Raw genomic sequence first — 23,359 nt, forward strand, 5'->3', positions numbered from 1 at the left:
GTCTTACTGTGTTTCCCAGGCTGCTTTGGAACTCTTGGATTCCAGGGATCCTCTTGCTCCATTAGCCTCCTGAGTAGCTGGAGCTCCAGGCGGCTACCCCTATCCTCTACAGAGGAACTCTGCATAGATTCTAACAAGCTTCAGGTGGTCCTGCTGCTGGCCGTCCCTGGACCGAATCTGAGGACCAGGTTCTCCCTGTCTGTCTGTTTTGGGCAGTGACTCTCAACTCTAGCAGTGTATTAAACTCAACTAGGAAGCAGTGTGCATGTACCCCAACCCAGGGCCTTGCACACTCCTAGCATGCTTTCTCTACTGAACTACATCCTCATCCATTGCTTTTGAGACCATATCTTCATATGTAGCCCACGTTGGCTTCAGACTTGTAGGCTTCAAGCTGGCAGGTCTCCAGCCTCCTGCCTAGTGCTTAGGATTATAGGGGTGTGTGTGTGTGTGTGTGTGTGTGTGTGCGTGTGTGTGTGTGTGTCCCCACACCCTGTTGGTCTTGATTTTTAAACCATGACTTGATTTACTGTTGTTATATTTACTTTGATTATTTTATTCTAACCTGAATCCTTATGTACACAAGGTTGGAAAGCATCATCTTCTGCTCATGGCCTGCCCCGTTGAGGGGAAACCATTTATCTAAGAAACTAGATCTTTATACTTTCCTGTCTTGTGTGAGTCCAAAGGGCATTAAATGTTTGTCCTATGGCACCATCAATGTAGCCTGTTGGCTTGTTGCTATTGGCATCTTGCTGTGTGGCATTATATAGCTTTTAAGTCCAGCTTCCAGAGCCTTCCCATCAGCTGTCCTTGGGGATGGATGTTCTTGACTGTAACCATAGAGAGGCTCTGTAGGGGCTGTGAGTTCCCTACACAAAGGGAGAGCCATATGGCTACACATCCGCCACAACTTCATGTGTGCCCTGCACAGGAGGGCACAGCCATTGTGTCTCATCGATTGACTTTTAAATTTTAAAGTTCAAATCACATTTGTATATTTAGCCAGGAAAAGGATGCTAATCATAAGTAAAGAGGAAGATGCCACAAAGATAGTGCCATTAGAAGTGTTTACAGCCACGTTTGGCATAGTGTGGCAGGGATATAATCTCAGCACTCAGGAGGTTGAGGCAGGAGGACCACAGAGTTTGAGGCCAACCTGGGTTAGGTCTCAAAACAAAATAAAAACAATCAAAAAACAAATAAAAAAAAAAAAAAAACCACTCACCTAATGAACCCACATTGTGATTGCAAAAGCCTTAGCTCCCCGACTCCCCACCAAGCTATAATAAGAGTTATGTGTAGGGCTGGAGTGAACCTTAGAGACGTTTCTGAGGATGCCTGCATTGTGGCCTGCACCCAGGGTGCTGGGGAGTCTTGAGTCCAGTAGTTCCAGGCCAGCCTTGGCAACAAAGTGACTGTTTAAAAGAACAAATGGTGGGCTGGAGAGATGGTGTAGTGGTTAGGAACACTTGTTGCTCTTCCAGAGAACCCAGGTTCATTTCCCAGCATCCACCTGGAGGCTCACAACCACCTATAACTCCAGCTCCAGGAGATCTCACACATCTGTCGTCTGAGGGCACTGGACCAAGGTATACAAACAAATATACACATAATCTAAAGTCATAAAATAAATCTACATAAAGCATGTGTATAGAGGAGTCCTGAGGTAGGTGGGCCAGGTGGTTCGCTGAGTAGAGATGATAGATACGAAGCCGTCCGAGTTCAATGTCTAGGACCAGCATGATGGAAGCAAAGGGCAGGCTCCCGCTCTTGTACTGACATCCACATGAATGTCTTGGCATGACAACTCCATGCTCACGAAAGAAAGAAATAAAAATGTAATAAACCAAAGAAAACAAAAGATGAGTCTTGGGGGCTGTAGAGACAGTTCAGTGGTTAAGTGGCTGTTCTTTCTGAAGACCTGGGCTATATCCCCAACATCTACGTCGTGGTTCACAACTATCTGTAACTCTAGTCCCAGGGGATCCAACACCCACTTCTGGCCTTTGAAGGCACCAGACATGCACGTGCTGCACAGACATACACATAAAAAAATTGAGAAACATTTTTAAAAAGGAACGTTACTTAGTTGAGCATCCAACCCTCCTTCAGACACCTTGCTTGTCTTAGATCACAGAAAGCTCGCACACTCTTCTGTTGCACTTTATTTATTTTATTTTTTTCTTTGTTGCATTTTAAAACATGATTTCCCTAGAGTATCTGGCCAGGGGAACTCCATATTCTTCTTCTTTGCCAAAGTGACTAGACAATGCAACTGTACTTCCTGGCTCAGAAACAGTGGTAATTAATGCTGGTAACATGGAATGAATGTTTAACCCTGGAGAGTGGGATGGAAAGGGGCCTGGAGTGTTTTACTTTATATTCCTGTACTGTTTGAGCTTCTCCCAGTGAGTGCTTATTATTTTTGAAATTTAAAGAAAGGAAAATAAATGTGAAACCCAAAGGGTGAGGATAGGTCGGTAGCAGAGCTGCCAGGGACCCGGGTTTGTCTTCAATACAGAAACAACAAAGAGAAATATGAGACGTGATTGCCGGCTGCTTTTGTGTACTTGCTCGTTTTATGATATTTTTAAAATGCTATTTTTCCCTGAGATGAGTTCCTGTAAAGATAATAGCAAATGCTGTCCTGTTGATAAAAGAAGTGATTGATAAACTGTCGTGCAGACGACTTTAGGATGAGAGCGTGTAATTGTGTTTCTACGGAAGCTCACTTTTCAAAGCGCTGGCTAATTTATCATTTCTTCATGAGTTTGGTCTTACGCTATTTACTTGTTTTCACAAACACTGTAATCATTTGAAAAGCAAATCCTCATTTATAATCAAACTGTTGCCTGCTTAACATAATTAAAAACCCCAAGTATTCTCTGCTTTATTTTTTTATGTGTATTTTGTCTTTTTCTTGTGACTCAACAGAACCTCTTCTGAGGACTAGATTCAGGGGACATGCATTCTTTTGGTTTTTCAAGACAGGGTTTCTCTGTGTAGACCAGGCTGGCCTCGAACTCAGAGATCCGTCTATCTTTGCCTCCCCAGTGCTGGGATTAAAGATGTGCACCATCACCTGACTGAGACGCGCATTCTAAATGCTGAACCTCAATGGGCGTGGTGGCGCACACCATTAATCCCAGCACTCAAGAGGCAGAAGCAGGTGGATCTCTGGGTTTGAGGCTAACCTGGTCTACAGAGTGAGTTCTAAGTCAGTCAGACTATATAATATAAAAAGATCCTTCCTCAAAAAGCAAAAACAAAACTATACTTAATTAGCTGTGCAACTTCCTACTGGCCAGCTATCCTAGTTAGTTAGCATTAATTGTCAATCAATTGTGACAAAGTCTAGAATGTCAGGTGGGGGTGGAGACGTAGTAAAGAATATCAACTGAGTAATTATCTATCTGGTTGATCTGTGGCCAAGTTGCTGAGGCATGTTTTGATTGCCTTAATTGATCTGGGAAGACCCACCCCTGTGGGTAGTGCCATTATCAGTGAACTAGCCAGGGAGCAGCCTTCCTCCATGGTTTCTGCTTCAAACACTTGCTTGAGTTCCTGCCATGACTTCCCTCAATGATGGGCTCTGACCTGGAAGTGTAAGCCAAATAATTCACACACCCCCAGTTGTTTTTGGTCAGTGTTTTGTGCAGTAACAGAAAGAACGTTAAGGGGCAAGAGAGATGGCTCAGTAGTCAGGAGCACCGACTGCTCTTCCAGAGGACCTGGGTTCAACTTCCAGCACCCATTTGGCAACTAACAACTGTCTGTAACTCCATTTCAGGGGATCCAACACCTTCTTCTGGCCTCTGAGGGCACTGGATACACATGGTGCACAGGTATACATGCAGATAAAAATACCCATATACATAAAAAAGAAAAACAACCAAGAAAAGGAAATTAAAATACCAACTATATGATCTTGACTCACTCTTCTCAGAATCTTTATTGGCAAATATGAAGGATTTGGACCTTGGCCCCAAGCTTATGACTGTTATAAATAAAGTTTTATTGGCACACAGCCATACACATTCACATGGCTATTTTGTCCTATAGCTCCAAAGTAGTTGCAGTAGAATCCATGTGACTGCAAGCTTGAAATACTTGCTGTCTTATCCTTTGGAGAAAAAGTTTGCTAATTCTTATAAGTTTCCTTTCAGGCTTAAAATTCTCAGCTCTAGATTTGGACATATACGCCAATATCCCTACAAGCCCCTTCTTAGTAAATTACTAGAAAAATTCAACACCCTAAATTATACATTATTATTTGTTAGCCACCTGAACCTGACCTATTTTGTCACTAATGCTGTTTAAAACAAGCTTTAAATCTCCCTGTCTATTCAGCTAGAGAGGTATGCACAGGCTCACCCTGGCGCTCTTCTGGGATCCTCGCTCCTAAGAGCCACGGGCAGAACTATGGTAGGAACAATGGACAGAAATCCACCTGCCCACGTTAAAGCTCGGGCTCAGGGTTGCAGATATCAGTTCTCACATTTCTTTGGCTAACCTAGCATTAACAGCACCAGGCGGCTGCACTCTCCTGTGGGAGGTCCTGCAGGCCATGGGGGCCTTGAGCAGATGGCCAGAAGTTGTAGTGACATCTTCCTCGTCTGCTTAAAGCTTTGCTAGTTTGGAGAGACTGAAACTGTTGGCAGAAACTTGTGTTGGAATATTCTTTGTACAATACTTTTCATTAACTCCCTGCAACTAAGAAATAACTGGAAACTGGCCCAGTGAGCTTTTGGAATAGACTGGTTTTCATAACTTGCTTATTCAAAACCCCAAGTATGGAGCGTGTTTTTAGAAGTTGAAAGTGACACTAATGAAGGATTTCGATCAGGTCCATTCAGAACTACCAGGATATTGGCCCAGGCTCTTTAATGGATTCATGTCTTTTTCCTTGTATGGCACTAACTTGGAAGTCTCTGAAGCAAGAGTGCATTTCTCTTCCTTGTTTGTGGTCTTTATGTCAGCCCTCTTTCTGAATTAAAAATTGCTTCATTGAACCCTTAGGGGGACAGGATATTTCTCCTAAAATCCAAATACTTACCTTTGATGAGTATTTAAATTTCCCAGAGCCAAAATGTTTTGTATTATTCCAAACTTGCTGGTAGAAAATATTGATCAAACAACTTGTTGTCATTTCTGTCAACCTTGCCTGTCGATAGAGAATGTTTAATGACATTAACCAGTGCTGAAGCTGAATAGTTGCTGCATCCCAGAGTTCTGTAAGCCAGTTTTTAAAAGCTTAGTTTTAAAAGTGGAGTGCTGTTTGTTCCAGTATTTCCAATAGGAATCATAGCACAACAGCCAAGTCCTCAAGCCAGCACAGGGGGCCACAGTGAGAACTCTGTGGTACCCAGAGGTTTAAACCTTCCATTTGGTCCCAGCTGTGAAGTTCGATTTTCCTTCAGAAGCCAGAATTCGGGGAAATGATTCTTTTTTGTTTTGTTTTGTTTTAGATGAAATGCTCCTTGACTTTCCCCCTCTTAAGGAGGCAGAGGTCAGGACATCAGGAAAGGCTGTTTGCCATTACTTATGGCTTTCTGTGCTTACAGAGGTGCTCGGATATTTTGAAAATTATAAAAAAAAATCTGTGAATGTGCGCTTTCTTTTTCAATACTGTGTGGGCAGTGTGGAGAAGATAGTCCATAATTTGAAAGGATCTTTCTTATTTCTCTACCCCTGCTCCTCCACCTGAATTGAGGCATTGGATATCTGCTTGGATAACTAAAAGGTCCTTCAAATTGCACCTATCTCTATTAGTTTCCCATTGCTTTCATAACGATTTACAAATTAAAAGCTTAAAACAACATGAAATTGGGAGTGTATAGTTCTGGAGGTTCAAAGTCTAGAATCACTCTCACTACTCTAAAAAGAGTGTTTGGGGGTGATATTTCGCCTCTAGGTCCACAGATAGCCCATCGCTTTACTTTTTTATTTAGAGACAGGGTTTCTTTCTCTGTGTACCCTTGCCTTGCCTGAAACTCACTGTGTAGATGGGGCTGGCCTCTGAGCCACAGTGATCCGCCTGCCTCTGCCTCCACAGTGCTGGGATTAGGTGTGTACCATCATACTTTTTAGATTTTAGGAGCCAAGTATATTCCTTGGCTCATGGTCCCTCAGTTCATCTCCAAAGCAACATCTTTGCTTTTCTGGTTCTACATCACAAGGACATCTTCTGTGTCATCATGTCTGTCTTAGGGTTCTATTACTGTGAAGAGACACCATGACCACAGCAACTCTTATAAAGGAACACATTTAACTGTGGGGCTCACAATGTTTCAGAGGTTCGGTCCACTATCATGGCAGGGAACATGGCAGCGTACAGGCAGACATGGTGCTGGAGGAATAGCTGAGTCCTACATCTTAAGGCAGCAGGAAGTCCACTGAGACACTGGGTAGTATCCTGAGCATAGGAAACCTCAAAGCCCACCCCCACAGTGACATACTTCCTCCAACAGGGCCATGCCCACACCACCAAAGCCACACCTCCTAATAGTGCCACTCCCTATGAGATTATGGGAGCCAATTACATTCAAACTACCACAGTGTCCCATGAGCATCTCTGGCCCCAATAATCCTGCCTTAATTATGTCAATAAACCCTGTCATTACTTGGGGTTACCGACATAACCCGGGATAGTTTCCCCATTTTGTGATACCTAATCTTATATGCAAACCCCTTTCACTATGTATGAAAACATATTTACAGGTTGTGGGGATTAGGACATGAGAATCCTTGAGGGAGGCATCACTCATCCTGTTGCCTAATTTGATAGCACGGTAAATCCATTTCTCCTCCTCCTCCCTCATTTTGTTTTTAATGGTACACTCACCATGAGACCAGTGACCTGTGAGACCTGTCGTTCTTAATTTCTCTTCTCTCTTTCCCATCCTTCTGTCTCGACATCACACCTATTACTACCACTCCCGGGTCACATCCAAAGCTGATCAGATGTGGTCTTTTCACCACTACCCAGCTCTATCCAGATTGATCCTGTTCACTAATTTCCACTAAACACAGAATGAATGTCTCAAGTATCCTGGATCCCCAGGCTGTCTCCCTGCTGCTGCCTTCCTCTATTGGGTGTTCTGAGTTAATTACAGCCCTCTACTGTGTGTTTTGTAAGTGGCACACACGGTACCACAGGATTAGATCTCCATCACTTTCCTTCAGCCCTATGGAGCTGGAAGTGAGGTCTTGCACCAGCGAAGACACTGGAGAGAATTTGTGTTGCTTAAAGGTAATGATCTTGAAAGTCTTGAAAGGCAGTTAGGATTTGCATGAAAGAATTCAGTCTTTTTTGTTCATCCGGTTGAGTATTTCCTCTCAATTATTGGGAATAGAGAATGAAATTAAGCTCCGGTTATCTGAGCAACTCTTTCCCTGACCTTCCTGAAGAGAGGGTATGTTTTAAAAAGTTGCAGATGGCTGCTTTCTATTATGTAAATAAAGCGTGTTTTGTCAGATTTGACGGGGAGCTGGCGGTAGTCTCAACAGAACAGCATCTGGAGGAGTGAGGGTCACCATTGAAACAGTAGCAACGTGCAGGCTTCCGGTCCTGTTCTGAACTCTTTCAGTAATGTCCCCACATGTGGGAGGACAACTAGATGGCTTAATGGAATCAAGGGGAAAACTAGGTCATTACTTGAAGTCGTCTACTTGCTACCAAGAAAAAAACCTGGATCTCACTAACTATACGCTTTCCCCCTCCCACTTTGGGGGGGGATGTTGTTTACTAGATTTTCAGCAATTTTTATTTATTAAAACCCTACCTTAATTAAAATTTCTCGAGACATCTGAAAATGAAAGGTAGCAGATATGAAAATGAGACATTCCAAGAAGTAACATATTCTGCAAATTAAAATTGATTTTAAATCAGAAGTTCTGTGCTGAGCCCTCCCAAAGTGGAGAATAAAGATGCCCTGTTTATCTCTCTTTCAGTCTGCCAGTGCGATGGCACTGACTGCATTAGTTGCCTGTAACTACTTGACATTTTAGTTTTGTGAATACAAATATCTATTGATTTTTCCCCCTCAGTAATGTATTAACAAGTTCCATACCCCACATCTTGGGTTATGCTTTCCATTTTGTGTTTTAGCAACTGAAACAGAAAATGTATATAATTACTTCGAGTCTTGTTTTGAAATGCAATCACAAGTATTGTTCAGATGTTTAGAGAACTCCAAGTATATCACAGACAAGTCGATATTGACATTAAGCAGGAGATAAACTTCCCTGTCTGCTTTTAGAAAGTGGCATTAATGAGATATAACTCATGTGCCCTGCGATTCATCCATGGACTGTTAATTTTTCTCCGCTGGTGCTGGGGATAGGGTCCAGGGCTTTGCTTATCATGGCAAGTGTTCTACCACTGAGCCACACCCCAAGCCCCCCCCCAAAAAAATTAAAAAAACATTCCCTATGGTGCTTTGGATGTATTTTGTCGGTGTTCTTTGCTTCCTTTTCTAAGCAGCAGACAGAAATAAGTGCATTGAGATGTACAAAAGAAGGGTATTTTAGGTACGGAGGGCAGACACAATAAGGCCACGAGGTGGAAATGGGCAGAAGGATCAAGAACCTGCTCTGGGTGTCTTAGTGGTGGAATTAATTCAGTGTAAGAAGCAAGCTGGGGCTTTCTCAGATCACCGTGGTAAACGGCCTGTAAGGGCAGTGCAGACCAGAAGCAGAAGAAAAACAACACGTTACTCTTACCTGACGCTTTGGTCTGATTTTTCTCCATCAGACTTTGTTGTACATGGCTTCAGTGTGTTTCTTTTGCGTCCCTTGTCGCTCCTTCATCAGGCTGTACACTCCTTCAAGGCAGGCTTAGCATGTCGCAGGATCGGCTGTTTATTCGGTGCCTGTTACATGGTGGGCACTCGATACTGTTGAATGCACAGGTGCACACTCTGGCTCGCTCCAGACTTCCCCAGGGAAAGAATCTGCTATGTTGTCCAGGACCGAGTCTGTCTCTTAGGCAAGACACCTGGCTGCTGTCCAGTCAGGTTCTCATTCCTGCTCCGCCTCATCAAGTGACAGGGTCCTTCTGGTAGACTTCTTTCCGCTTGGACCTGGCACCTGCTAAAGGTTTACATTTACCCTATGCTGGGGAGGGGGTAGCTGCTTCCCATTTTGAGAAAGCAGTATTTTGGTGGTCTTGACCTATGTCCTTTTTGCCCTGTGACTCTGGCTCACACCTGTACTTTCTATTCCGCCCTGGTCCTCGGTGGTAGTTTAGCTTTCCTGTTTCCTTCTTTTCTCTCTTAGCTGTGTGACCCAGAGCGGCCTGAGCGTCTGTTCCTGCATCTGATAAGTATTTAGCTCCCCTGCTTTTAGTAATCTTCCCTTTCTGTTTGTTATGGCTGGGCAGAAGGAGCATCATCTCCTCCTTTCATCCTTTTATTTAATTAGTATCTGGAAACCTAAGTGTGAGAATTCTATCAGATTCTGGGTTTTCTCGGTAGACAAAATACTCAAGTTCTCACAGTGTACCTGGGGATGACAAAAATCAGTTAGATGGTTTTCATTCCTTTATTCATTCAGATGGTTAGCATGGCTGGGATATAGTTGTAGATAAACGAAAGTTCTTACTCTCCTTCCTTCCATTTTAATAAGGCAGATACAATAATTATACAGCTACATAGCAAACGTTAGGTAAGTGCTGTGTTGAGTTCTGTGAAGGAGGGTTCCATGGGTGCTGTATAAATGTTTATTATAAAGAGCTGATCTGGCCAGGAGAGCCAGCCAACGCAGCTTCTTTCAGAAAGGTAAAGGGTAGCTTGAGACTGGAAGTCATGGTAAGAACTCACCAAGCAAGGGCGGCCGGGAGGAGGAACAGAAGATGCAAAAGTCTGTGTTGAGGGGTGTGTGGAGCAGCTGAGGAAGGCTGGGCATCCACAGAAGGTAGAGTAACGTCAGAGGAGGCTGAAACCTCCTGGGGCCAGGTTTGAGGGCTCTGGACCACGTGAAGGACTTTTCTCTTATACTAAACAAGATACCTTTGGAGTGCTGTGAGCAGGAGAAAGAGGGAGGCAGGTATTAAAAGTACTTTTTATTTTAAAATTACCAGTGTGAATGCTGTGGAGAGTTGGGAGTTGGGAATAAAGTTATAGTTTGAGAAAGGACATGGAAACACCAGTTAGGACGCTGTAGCGGTAGGTGCAAAAGTAAGATTCAAAGTTAGCAGAATCTTCAGAAAGTTTAAGCTGTGTTATCCATTTGGTATATGGGAGTCGAGTGCATGTGCTGTGTGTGTATGTGGAGGTTAGAGGATTAGCTCCTGGGAGTTGGCTCTTGCCTTCTACCTTGTGGGCCCCAAGGCTTGAACTCAGGTCGTCAGGCCTGGTGGCAAGTGTTCCCACCTGCCAAGCCATCCTGCTGGCTCAGATCTTAAGTTTCCAAGTTCATCCTCGTGGTCCTGCTTCTTCTTTTTCTCATTATAGACATTATCCCTGTAGCTTACACCAGCCTTGAACTCCTGCCTTACCTCCTAAGAACTGGGATTATAAGCATATGCCATGCCTGGCTTTCATACTGACTCCTATTTAATGTATTTATTTATCAAAAATTATTTTTGAAAGTTAATTTACCATAAAAGGCATAGATACAATAAACAAGTTAAATGAGAAATAAAGGATAGCTCAAAGGTATATAAATGAAATTACACTAGAAAAATCAAGTGCTGCGGAATGATCCTTTTGTTCGCTGTGAAGATTTGTCATTGTGATTGGCTTAATAAAGAAGATGACTGACCAGTAGCTGGAAAGGATTTAGTTAGATGGGAAAGCCAAATTGAGAATGCTGGGAAGGAGAAGTGGGGAGTCAGGAGACACTAGCCAGGCTCTGAGGAAGCAGGACATATAGAAAATGAGCTAATAAGCATGAGCTATGTGGCAAAGCATAAATAAGAAATATGGGTTAATTTAAATGTAAGAGTTAGCTAGTAACAAGCCTGAGCTATTGGCTGAATATTTATAATTAATATTAAGCCTCTGTGTGATTATTTGAGAGTGGCTGGCGGGACAGGAGCTTCAGTCTACAATCAAAGAGAAAGAAAATGACTGTGGTCCATTCAGAACTAATCTCTGAGCTCCTGCAGTCTAAAAGGAGAATTCCTTGGTCTGAACATTTAAAGGCCTTTATTATAAAGCAGACATTATGGAACTTTGGTAGGTTAAGATTGTTTACCTGAGACCTCAGGGCTTGGTCTCATAGCATTAATCTATTTAGTTGATTGATCTATGTTTTTTAGAAAGGGTCTTGCTTTGTAACCCAGGTTTGCCTCAAACTCATGATGTAATACAGGCTAGCCCCAGACTTGCTGTCCTCTGCTTTCCAGGTGCTGTGATTAGAGACTGTGCTACCAAACCTAACAATATTTTTAGTAGTAAACCACACAGGAATTTTAAAAGAGCTGCTTATACACACTCCTTGTACAGATGGAGGGATAGAAGAGACATAAAAAATAATAGAGGCAAAATACAGAGTAGGTAAGAAATCCCTGATGCAGCTAAGGTTCAAAATAGACCCCTTATAGAGTTCCTTGAAGACCTTCCCTTACATCATTTTGATTTTTCTAGTAGTTATTTAACTCAGATTCACAAATATTTATTCATAGAAAGAATCCTTCCTCCCTCATAACATATATTATCCTGGGATAAAAATAAAAAAAATACCATGCAGAGAAGTGGTAGCCTTGTTTATTAGCTGTTTGCATTCCAACCCATAAAACATAAGGAAATCAAGAACCTTGAAAACAAAATCATGAAGCTAGTCATCCAGGAATCTCAGTGACTCTCTTATGAATTCTCTTCCCAGGGCTTTATTCTCCACACATCCCATCCCATTAGCTCCCCAGCAGCATCAGCTCTATATACTGTTGGTATCATGTTAGAGCCAAGGCTCAGGAGGATCCCAGGAGAGCCAGAGAAAGCAGGGAACAAAAAGTCACGTAAGTACAGTCACCACCCAAGCCCCGAGCTCTTGAGATAATGGTTCTGATCCATTTTTGATAGTAGGTCACGTTGGCGTAGACTCCAGGAAGATTTTTGCCACATTCCAAACCCCAGCTCACCACACCTATCTGGGTCCAGACACCGCCAGTGTGACATGAAAGAGGCCCTCCAGAATCGCCCTGAGGGAGACAGAAAGGCCAGAGCTCAGCAGTGAGAAGGCCTGGGGGGTCGGGAGGGGAATGTTATCAGTCAAGAGGGATGGAGAGTTCTTCAGAGCCGGACCTGGACGCTGAGCTGTGCAACTGCCAGGGAGCTGGACTCCCCACTGCTTCAGGGAGAGCACACAGGAGTTCTGGAATCACAGAACATGAAATTGGCAGGGACCTTAGAAAAATACATTGATCCTTTCTATATAGTCATCTGATCGACCATGAAAAAGCAAAGGAAAAATTAATGTGATGTTTCTCATTTAGGTTTTCACTGCAGAGCAAGACTTACTTGGTGTAATACACTACTCCTGTTTTTCCATGGCTCCTTGTTGTCTTTTTAATGTTAAATGTTCATTTCTTCTATAGAATGAAATGACAGCCATTAGTAATTTGTTCCCTGTTTTGTTTCTTTGTTTGGTGACAGCTGTTAGATATAATGCTGTTCGCAGCTCACTTGGTGTGTCTTTCTTATGCTCGGCCACACCGTTGTGATTACTGTCACTTTGTAGAAAGCTTTGGAATCCAAGTTTTAGTCTTCTGACTTTGTTCTTCTTTTTCAACACTGTTTTATGGCCAATTGAATCTCTATATGAGTTTTAGTATCAGCTTATTAATGTCTCAGTCTAGCTATCTTTTTTCCCAATTTTATTTTAAAACAAACTCTGGCTTTTGTTGACTTGTTATTGTCTTTCTGTTCTCCGCTTCAGTAAATAGAATCCTTATTTCCTTAGTGCTTTTCCCAGGTCTAGTTTGCTCCCCAACCCCCAGTACCGTGCCCTCGCTCCCCCTTCCCCCTCTCCCCTCCTCCACCCTACCCCCTTCCCCTCTCTTTGGTCGTCTTTCTCCCTTGTTCCCTTCCTTCCCAGTTTCCTCTTCAATGCTCAAATCGAAACCACGGCCCTGAAACGACCGACGGCACTGTGTCCAGCCTCCTTTCCCAGTGTCTTAAAATAGAGATTAGGTTCTTCACTTGAGATACTCTCGTTTATAGAACTGACATTTACAACCGAGTTTTTCTAACCACTGCTTAAGCTCCACCCATAAAATGTATCTTTTTTTGTTTGGTTGGTTTTTGCTTTGTTTTGTTTTGTTTTGTTTTGTTTTGTTTTGAGACAGGGTTTCTCTGTGTAGTTCTCATGCCTGTCCTGGATCTCACTCTGTAGACCAGGCTGGCCTTGAACTCACTGAGATCCGCAGTGCTGGGATTAAAGGTGTGCACCACCACTGCCGGGCGTTATTACATTTTTTAAGAGCTATAATTTTTCATAAATATACTGAGGTAAACACAATTTTCATCTTTTAATACTATTTCATTACATACTTTCAAATGTCATCCTCCTGATCAACTGTCAGCCATCAAGGTTTGTGGGTATTTACTCAATGGTAGAGACTTGCCTGGCATCCATGAGGCCTTGGATTTGACTCCCAGCACCATTAAAAACAACCAACCAACCCAGCCACTGCTTGGACCTTCATTCCCTTCAAGTATATGCTGCTGTATTGCCCTGGTGAATCCAGGCTGCCGGCCTGCAATCAATCTCTCTCTCTGTCTCTGTTTCTCTCTGTCTCTCTCTCTCTGTCTCTCTCTCTCTCTGTCTCTCTCTCTCTCTCTCTCTCTCTCTGTCTCTCCCTCCCTCCCTCCCTCTCTCTCTCTCTCTCTCTCTCTCTCTCTCTCTCTCTCTCTCTCTCTCTCTCTCCCTGTCTCTCTCTCTCCCTCCCCCCTCCCTCCCTCCCTCCCTCCTTCCCTCTATCCATTCGCCCTTCACTTTCTAACTGCCTCTGCCTGAGCTCTGTCCCCGGACCTCAGGCCATCAAGACTGTGGGTTTCTATTGAAGTTCTAGCTACCAGATAAGCTAAGGATGGTCCTAAAAGAAAACCACTTAAAAACAAAGTGTTCTTCTTTTTCTTCTGAGGATTAAGCCCAGTTTCCCCTCTCCACTGCCTTCCTGAATGGGCTTTTACACTCCCTCTGCAGCAGAGGTGCTCTGGGATAAGCAGCACACGTTCAGTGCACACAGAACATTCTCCAGAACAGACTTATCCAAGGCTGTAAGCTGAGCCTCCATACAGTTAGGGAGATTAAAGTCATACAAAGTAGGGTCCCTAATAACAACAATAAAATTAGAAATGCGGAACAGGAAAATATGGAAAATTCAGATCTGTGGTAGTTAATATATTCCTAAATAACTGATGTGCCAAAAAAGGAAATCACAACATCAATTAGGAAATAGTTAATAGAAATGAAGTAAAGATACATCTTGCCAGGCAGTGGTGGCACACACCTTTAATCCCAGCACTCGGGAGGCAGAGCCAGGCGGATCTCTGTGAGTTCGAGGCCAGCCTGGTCTACAGAGTGAGATCCAGGACAGGCACCAAAACTACACAGAGAAACCCTGTCTAGAAAAACCAAAAAAAAAAAAAAAAAAAAAAAAGTAATAACAAGTGGCTACGTTGGTCTAGATCAGTGGTTCTCAACCTATGGGTCAAGACCGGGGTAGGGGTGTTGAAGGGACCATTTCACAGGGGTCACATATCAGTTATCCTATATATCAGATATTTACATTATGATTCATAACAGTAGCATTACAGTTATGAAGCAGCAACAAAAATAATTTTATGGTTGGGGTTCACCATAAGGAATTATGAGAAACTGTGTTAAAGGGTCACAGGATTAGGAGAACCACTGGTCTAGATCAATAGTTTTATATTTGAAGAAATTAAATTGATATAGTTCCAACATTACAGAAAAAAAAGAAACAAAATACAGAGTTGTGGGGGCTGGAGCAGTTAAGAGCACTGACTCCTCTTCCTGAGGACCTGGGTTCGATTCCTAGCACCCACATGGCAGCTCACAACTGTCTGTAACTCCAGTTCCAGGGGCCCCAACACCCATGGCAAAACACCAATGCACATTAAAAACAACAACAACAAAACAAAGTGGCAGAGCCTAGTACCAAGGCATACATCTATAATACAACCCCCACATCGCAGGCTCGGGGAACATTCTGGAAGAAAGAGCAGAAGGATTATTTAAAAGCCAGGATTCCAGGAGTTTGCTGTGAGACTACGTCTCCTAGGAATGTCAGAAACTACTCAGGGTCTCACCAACATGACTGCCCAAATGCGAGCTGAACAGAGACAACAACAGACAAGCCAAAGTGGACAGGGAGAAGCCCAGGAGGCCTCAGCCCTGCACAAAGGACTGTAGGCAACTAAGGAGTGCTGAGGCAGAGATATGGTCTTCCCCAGGAAAGAGTGCACCAATTGGTTATCTAATACCAAATGGTCAGCCCTAAAAACATACATGCGAGGCTGGAGAGATGGCTCAGAGGTTAAGAGCACTGACTGTTCTTCCAGAGGTCCTGAGTTCAATTCCCGGCAACCACATGGTGGCTCACAGTCATCTATAATGAGATCTGGCACCCTCTTCTGGCATGCAAGGTTACATGGAGGCAGAATGTTGTATACATAATAAATAAAATAAATCTTTAAAAAAAAAATACATGTAAGTAACATTATACAGACCAAGCAGGTTATAGTTATGTATTTAGGAGTGTGTGTGTGTGTGTGTGTGTGTGTGTGTGTGTGTGTGTGGTGTACACATATGTAACAACCATGAAGATGGAGGCTATGCATTTGAAAGAGATCAAGGAGGGGCTTATTGGAGGGTTTAGAGGGAGGAAGTGAAAGGGGGAAATGATGTAATTAAAATCTCAAAAATAAAATAAATTTAAATATTGATATAGGTCAGTTGATTTGCCCAGCATAGCTCAAGAATTACTGTCAGAACCATCATGTCTTGGGTCATAATTTGCTGTTATAACAGATAAAAACAACTTAGATCCACATTAAGGTCTCCCGGAAGGAAGGGGGGTACACAGGAGTGCCTCCAGAGCAAACACTAACCCTGCAGCTGTCCTTCTCATTGTGAATGTCGCCAGCACAGAGTGTGTCCTCCTTGATGACCCGCTCCAGTTCTGGGACGAAAGCACCGATTGGGTTGTACAGTTGTTCACAGGCCTCTTTGGTAACCATGGGTACTTCAACTTCTTGGAGGGTAGAGGGGTAGTGACCTGCAGAGGAGGACAAGAATGCAAGATTGGAACCACCTGGAAAATGAATAGGGCCACGGTCAGAATCGGCCACCTTCCAGCCACACTTGCTATGGAAAGGTCTGAGACGGTTACATCCAAAAAAAAAAATGAATTCGAATTGTTTCAGTTTGTGCCGGCATTCCAATAAAGAATATTCAGATAATTTCTGATTAAGTCAAAGTGTAGGTAATATAAATTATTCTAAAATTGTTCTCATTTTTATGCTTCCAGATGAATTCCTGTCATATCTCCACTTCATTCTGGAACAGTGTTGACACGCATTTTATAAACAAACTAATATAGACACACCAAAACAACAACAAAAAAAACCCTAGACTCTCCAAACATTAAGTCATGTTTAGTAGTCTATGAAGGAGAGGTAATAATTATGTGTTTAAATTGTAAATATTTGCTCTGTCAGTTCTAGCCAGACTCTAGGCACGATATAAAAGTAAACAAATAGGTAAATGTCACAGGGATATTTTATTTGAAGACTTGTAGATTGATTTGATCTAGCTAGAACCAGGTATGGTGGCATACACCTATAATTCCAGGAGATAAGGGGGCATGAATTCATGGCTAGCTTTGGCTACTGGCAAGTTTAAGGCCTGCCTGGGCTACACAAAAACCTGTCTTAACTAACTAACTAACTAGTTAATCAATCAATTCCTCTCTTCACCCATCTCTCCCATACCTTCCTTATTTTGTCCCCATCCAGTCACCCAGCAAGAAGCTGGGAGTGTATGCTGCTTTGAGACACTGGGCAAGCAAATGGGCAGAATGACATCCGTGAAGGTGACCTGGGAAGACAGTCTCAGCAGGGCAATGTCTCCATCTAAAAAACGATCCCGTTTGGGATAGATGACGATTCTGGACACATAGTACTCCTTGCCTTTACTTGAGTAGTTTACATCAATGGATCCAAGCCACACAGTGTAGAAAAGGGCATACCAGGTCCTAAGGGGAGAAGATGTCAGAGAGTAATAAAGCACTGTGTTGGCCTACAGCAGATCAGAACAAGCTGCCTGTCTATAGCCCAAAGTCTCTGACCAAGAAAGGAAGACACCACCAGGGCTCAGTTAATCTTGAGCTAAGATTAGTTTGTCCTTTTTCTGTCCTTTTCCAGTCTCCTGCGCCCTGTCCTGGCTTCTCTTCCTGTGGCCTCTTCTTATACGTGGGTGGCCAGAATTTGCCCTAGACATTCTCCCTGGTTTCCCCCACTTAACCTCTTCCATTTTCCATGGTTGTGTGTGTGTGTGTGTGTGTGTGCACTCATGGTGTGTGTGTGTGGTGTGCCTGTGTTTGCATGTATGTGTGCGGTGTGAGTGTGTGTGTGTGTGTGTGTGTGTGTGTGTGTGTGTGTGTGTGTGGTAGTCATATTTCTACTTCATTCTGGAACAGTGTTAACACGCATTTTATAAACAAATTAATTTATAAGCAAATTAATATACACACAATAACTTAAGTTCTTAGCAGACCGCTCTCAGTCCACACTATGCATAGGCAGTCTGTCACTTTCAGCTCTTTCAGATAAATAATTTCCCTGGTATTTTTAAGAAATGCTCTATATTGCCCTCCCACCTCCACACACTGTTTTTGGCTTTTGAGTTCCTAACACAGAGGGTAAGCCCTGCACTTTCTTAGACATCTCACTGTTCAGCCTCATCCTGTTTACTTGTCTGTAACTTGACACAGCCGAAGTTATCTGGGAAGAGGATTCTCAACTGAGAAAATGCCTCCGTCCGATTGGTCTTAGGCGAGCGAGTCTGTGGGGCATTTTCTCAGTTGACCCCTGGGCAGGTCTTGGTGGTATAAGAAAGCAGGCTGAGCAAGTGCTGGGGACAAGCCAGTGAGCAGGGTTCCTCCTTGGGCTCCGTCTCAGTTGCTGCCTTGAGTTCCTGCCCTGCCTTGAGTTCCTGCCCTGCCTTTCCTTCATGATGGAGAACAACTGTAAGTTGAAACAAGCCCTTCCCCGCTGGGTTGATTTGGGCTGTGGACTTCATTATAACAATAGAAAACCATGAAGCGTCTATCCATGTTTGCTTTTCACCCCCTCTTCCTCCCGGTGAGATCGGTGTTTTCTTGTCACTGTGTAACTTCCTGCGCTGTGGCTTAGATTGTAGCTTGTGATTGCATGTCTCATAAAACCCTTGGCTTTTCCCGAAGTTAATAACGTCCTCTCATTTTGTTTTCTTTTTTAGCCTTTTTTTTTCCTTCAAGACAGGGTTTCTCTGTGTAGTTTTGGAGCCTGTCCTGGCACTCACTTTGGAGACCAGGCTGGCCTCGAACTCACAGAGATCCGCCTGGCTCTGCCTCCCTAGTGCTGGGATTAAAGGCATGCACCACCACCGCCCGGCTCATTTTGCTTTCTTAATGCTCATCACAGATCCATCATTATGTCCCCAAGCTCTCTGCTAAAAATACAAACTTCTCAGTACGTCCAGGCAGTACTGTCGGGCGGGCCATTACCACCCCCACCCTGCTTCTCTGGCCTTTGGCCTTCTTGTCCTGGTCTGCTCCACCTGCTTCATCTTGGACTTACCTTTATAATATTTATGATTTTCTTGAGAATCCTCTTGTAGCATTTTGTCTAGATCCATGTCTCCCTGTTTCTCCCTGCCCATGCATGTGAGTGGTAATGTTTTGTGGCTTTGAATATTTGTGAATAGTGTCTGTTTATACCCTATTGATTCATAGTTTGTATATGTGTAGAATATACCATGCTGGGTGAGGAAGAAACTCTCCCTCAGCATTTTGAAGTCACTGTACCATTTTTCTGAGTTTTCACAGTTTGTAGATGTAACCGTCTTGTTAAGTAAGAAACACAGATCCAATTGCAGAGTTAAAAGCCGTAAGGTCAGAGCAAGAGCTGAAAAACCTTACCCTTCACTGCTTCTGCTGTCTTTCCTCTCTGCAAGAGAGCTAGTTCTGTGTGTTTTTTCTTTTTATAGACTTTCTGTTCTGCTTTCTCATTGGTTGTAAACCCAGCCACATGACCTCCTCGTCACTGCCTGTCTGTACAGAACAGTTGTTCATGAAAAAGTGTGTTATTTTGACTTCTATGTATCTTAGTTATCTGTTGTTGCACAATTAGTTACTACAGTGTTTTGTGGTGTAAATGAAAACATGTTTGTGTCTCAGATTCTTTGAGTCGGGGATCAGGTGTGACCTAACTAGTGCCTCGCTCTCAGGGTCTCTTGGGCCGCCCCAGTCAGGGTGGGCTGCAGTCATCTCAGGGCTTGGCTAGGGGAGAGTGTTTCCAGCTCACGTATATTGAGTTGGAGTCCTCATGAGGAACCACATGACAACTTGCTTTCACACAATGGCTCTGAGAAAACTCAGGTTCTTTTTGAGACCCAAAAGCTCAAAACAAACCCCTAGTATTTCAGAAGTGAGCTAGTATAATGGAAGGGAATTGTCTGCACGCCGTCCCCTGGTTGAGTTCACTCCGGGAAGATGCAGTTTTCCCTGCTGCCCTGCTGATCCTAACACTTGTGCTAGCCTCTTGGTTCCCAGGATGCCATTCAACCATTTCCGGAAGAGCCGTCTGTGTGTCAGCTCCCGGCTACAACTCACTTTCTTACGCAGTGTGCAGCTGTCAGTACCCAGCGGTCGCTGATGAGGGAACCTCCACAAATGTGGGTCTGGTCAAACTGCAGGTTGACCTGCCAAGGCCAGCGCCCCAAAGCAGCAGCCTGGCCACCCACAATACGTCCGTGGTATACAGGTCGTCCACACACTAGACAAAGAAGAGAAGGGACTGTGCAGACTAGGAGTTCTGTTCAACCTCTGGTCTCCATTTTATCATTGTTCCCAAATTCACATCTCATCCTTGTTTAGGATTGAAGCCCTCCCTAAGACTCCTTAAGCTTCCCAGTTCCAGGGTTTTTTCCCCCCAGTTACTTATTTGTGCACTTTATGTATATGGGTGTTTTCATGTGCATGTATGCCTGCACATCAGAGGAGGGCATCGGATCCCATGGGACTACAGTTATAGATGGTTGTGAGCCACCATATAGGTGCTGGAAATTGAATGCAGGTCCTCTGAAAGAGCAGCTAGTGTTCTTAACCACTGAGCCATCTCTCCAGCCACCCCTACCCCCCCAATTCTAGTTTCAAATCCAGCAGTCCTAAGCCAGGGTGGAGACTACTCACCTGATTGCAAAGTTTTCTTGGTAAAAGAGTATTGGCAAGACCCTACAGAAAACACACCATATCATTATTACATAGGAACACATCTTACATTTAAGCTCACTGAACAGAAAGCTTTCCAGAGTGGTGGTAAGGCTAAAATTTATAAATACCTACCAGTTACTGGGGCTCTTGATAATTTTATATCTACCTGCCTCTTGCAACTGAAGTTTACCTTTTACTTGATGATTTGGGGTCATTGTCAGGAACATCAAGTGTGTTCAGTTGTAATACAGTGATGCCCTGGGATGCTTTTGAGATTTATAGGCTGTTTATTTTTATGTTGTTTTCTTTAACTGAATTGTCCTTTTACAATATTTATGTATCTTTTTTGCTACCTCTTACGTCTTTGCTACTGACAGTATTGCCTTCTTTTAATCAATTGTAGGCCAGAGAATAACTAGTTATTTATTATACCAGAAGTACCTCCAGCTTCCTCAGCCTGACATGGAGTTTCCCAGGACCTGGGCCTCATCTAACTTGCTCATTTCCATGACATCTTCCCCCTTATAGGGAGTGGAGGAAGCTGTGAGTGAATGAAGCCCTGAGTGAATTCGTACTGTTGACATGAGCATGGTCATGTCAAGGAACCTAGCCTCAGACAAATGGCAAAGCCCCCACCTCAGCCTAGGGGTGAGGATCAGGGGAAAGGCTCTGCCTTCCCCTGGTTCATGTGTGGATGTTGACAGTGTGGGCAGAAAATGTTCAGTGTAGCTTTCTCTAATTTGTATGGCTTGAAGAATGCTCCCCAACAAACACTGCTCCTAGGAAATCAGCCAAACATACCTACTCCATCTAGCTTCATACTGTACACCTTGCCTCTTATGATGTTTATCTAAATGTAATAACCCCGCCTCTTTGTTGTTTATCTGTATGTAATAACCCCACCTGTTTGTCTATCTATATGTGATAACCCTTCCTCTTTGTTTATCTATATATGATAACCCCGCCTCTTTGTTTATCTATATGTGATAACCCCGCCTCTTTGTTTATCTGTATGTAACAACCCCGCCTTCTTGTTCAGCTGTATACAATAAACATGCTGTAGTCCTCCATCAGAGAGCCCACACAACCCCAGCTTTTCTGTGTGTCTGTGTGTGTGTATTTGTCTTTTCCTCATTCCCTCACGACCCTAGCTGGGGAACCCCTGGAGCAATGCAAGGGTGACCCCTTGTGCTGGAGGGGCTGGAACATGTTAGCCAAGTGCCCCACTATCACACAGTCTCTTTCCAGTATCTGCTCAAATTATTCCTTTTTAGAGAGGCCATTTTAGACTAGCCTGTTAAAAATTACAGCACACCTCTTTTTGTTGTTGTTGTTGCTGTTACTTTGTTCGTTTTATGTAGGCTAGGTTGGCTTAGAACTCCTGATTGTAGCACAGTCTGACCTCATACATGTGCCTCAGTCCTCCTGACTGTTGGGATTACAGGCCTGGTTTGTCCCTGAACTTTAGATGCCCCTTTCCTTTCATAACATTTACTACCCATTAATATGCTTTATAATTTACATTTTTTAATATGTGCACTGACTATAAGTCTCATGAAGACAAGGCCTTTTGTTTACTGCTTTATCCAATCAGGGACGACATTAAAACAGTGGCGTGTATGCAATAATCTCGCAGGAGTTTCTTAGATGATGCCACTCACAAGTAGCATCCTTGTTATCATATGATGCCTCCTGGCGTCAAATGCTTCTATTTCCCCGCTTCTTGGCCCTGCCCCTGGAGCTCACCTAGCATAAGCAGCAGCAGGACCAGGGGGACGTCAGGGCCCATGCCTTGGTTCTCAGGTGCAACACTTCCTGCTTCCCTACTCAGGGCCCCAGGTGGAAGCGGGGTGGGGAGTAGCCAGGTAACAGGCTGGACCAGTTTCTTCCCTTAGACGGAGTTCTCCGCTTCTTCCCCCTCGCCTCAGCCACACCGCAAGGGATCAGATTGAAGCAGAGCTCCTACAGGCCCCTGCAGCGCCCCCTACTGTCACGGGGGAGCCCAACGTGTGGAGTTTTTGCCTGAGTGGAGTAGCACGCTAAGGGTCCCGGGAAGGATTAAAGTTTTGTCTGTCCCTAGCAAGAAGGTGGAAAGGTTCAGGATTCGAGGATTAGTCAAAAATAAGAATGGAGCCAGGCGGTGGTGGCGCACACCTTTAATCCCAGCACTCGGGAGGCAGAGGCAGGCGGATCTTTGTGAGTTCGAGGCCAGCCTGGTCTACAGAGCGAGATCCAGGAAAGGCTCAAAGCTACACAGAGAAACCCTGTCTCGAAAAACCAAAAAAAGAAAAAATAATAAATAAATAAGAATGGGAAAGAGGAAAATAACCTACTGGCTGAGTTAATCCATTTGTTTTTTTTTTTTTTTTTTTTTTTTTTTTTACGAATCAGGTTTACAAATGAACTATAAGACAGTCATCTGTGTGTAGGACATTTATTGTTGTGTGGGTCTCGGGTTAATACCTGGGGTGTGCGTGGAAAAGCCAGGAGCAGAATGTGACAAGGACATCTGGAGCAAACCTAGGGCAGACCTGACGACCGGGGCTGGGAGGACTTGGGTGCATGCTAGCTTGAGAGCCAGTAGCAGGATGCTGAGCGTCTCCACTCAGATCCCTGGCCAGTCATACACTAAAATGGCTCAGCTAAATCCCGTACCACCCGACCAAGAGCTTCCTGTGGTCCTGAATTCCTAAGAGGCTTTATTTGGCAGATGACCTGTTCCTGCCAGGACATAGGTTCTCATGGCTGTGGAGGGGTGGGGACACAGAAATGGTCAGAGCAGGCCAGCTGTTTTTTTTAGTGAAGTTGCTCTCAGCCTGACCCCCACCCACCCCCCCCCCCCCCTTGTCTGGAACAGGTAGTTAGTTTCTCCCTGTTTTGTCATGAAGTGTGTGTGTGTGTGTGTGTGTG

At 43.9% G+C, this 23,359-nt stretch overlaps 2 protein-coding genes across 3 annotated transcripts in view; one reads left to right on the top strand and one right to left on the bottom strand.

The window, feature by feature from the left end:
* The window catches only part of Sh3d19 (SH3 domain containing 19), a 175,007-nt gene that overhangs the window by 12,878 nt on the left and 138,770 nt on the right, over positions 1-23,359 (top strand). The gene's annotated exons all lie outside the window — the stretch shown is intronic.
* Prss48 (serine protease 48) lies at positions 11,905-22,238 on the bottom strand. The gene is given in 7 exon segments (XM_036190160.1): positions 11,905-11,947; positions 11,949-12,148; positions 16,086-16,252; positions 16,968-17,230; positions 19,850-20,012; positions 20,429-20,470; positions 22,196-22,238. Coding segments are annotated over 7 exon segments (921 nt in total).

Source organism: Onychomys torridus, chromosome 6, assembly GCF_903995425.1.
Source record: "Onychomys torridus chromosome 6, mOncTor1.1, whole genome shotgun sequence".
Taxonomy (NCBI): domain Eukaryota; kingdom Metazoa; phylum Chordata; class Mammalia; order Rodentia; family Cricetidae; genus Onychomys; species Onychomys torridus.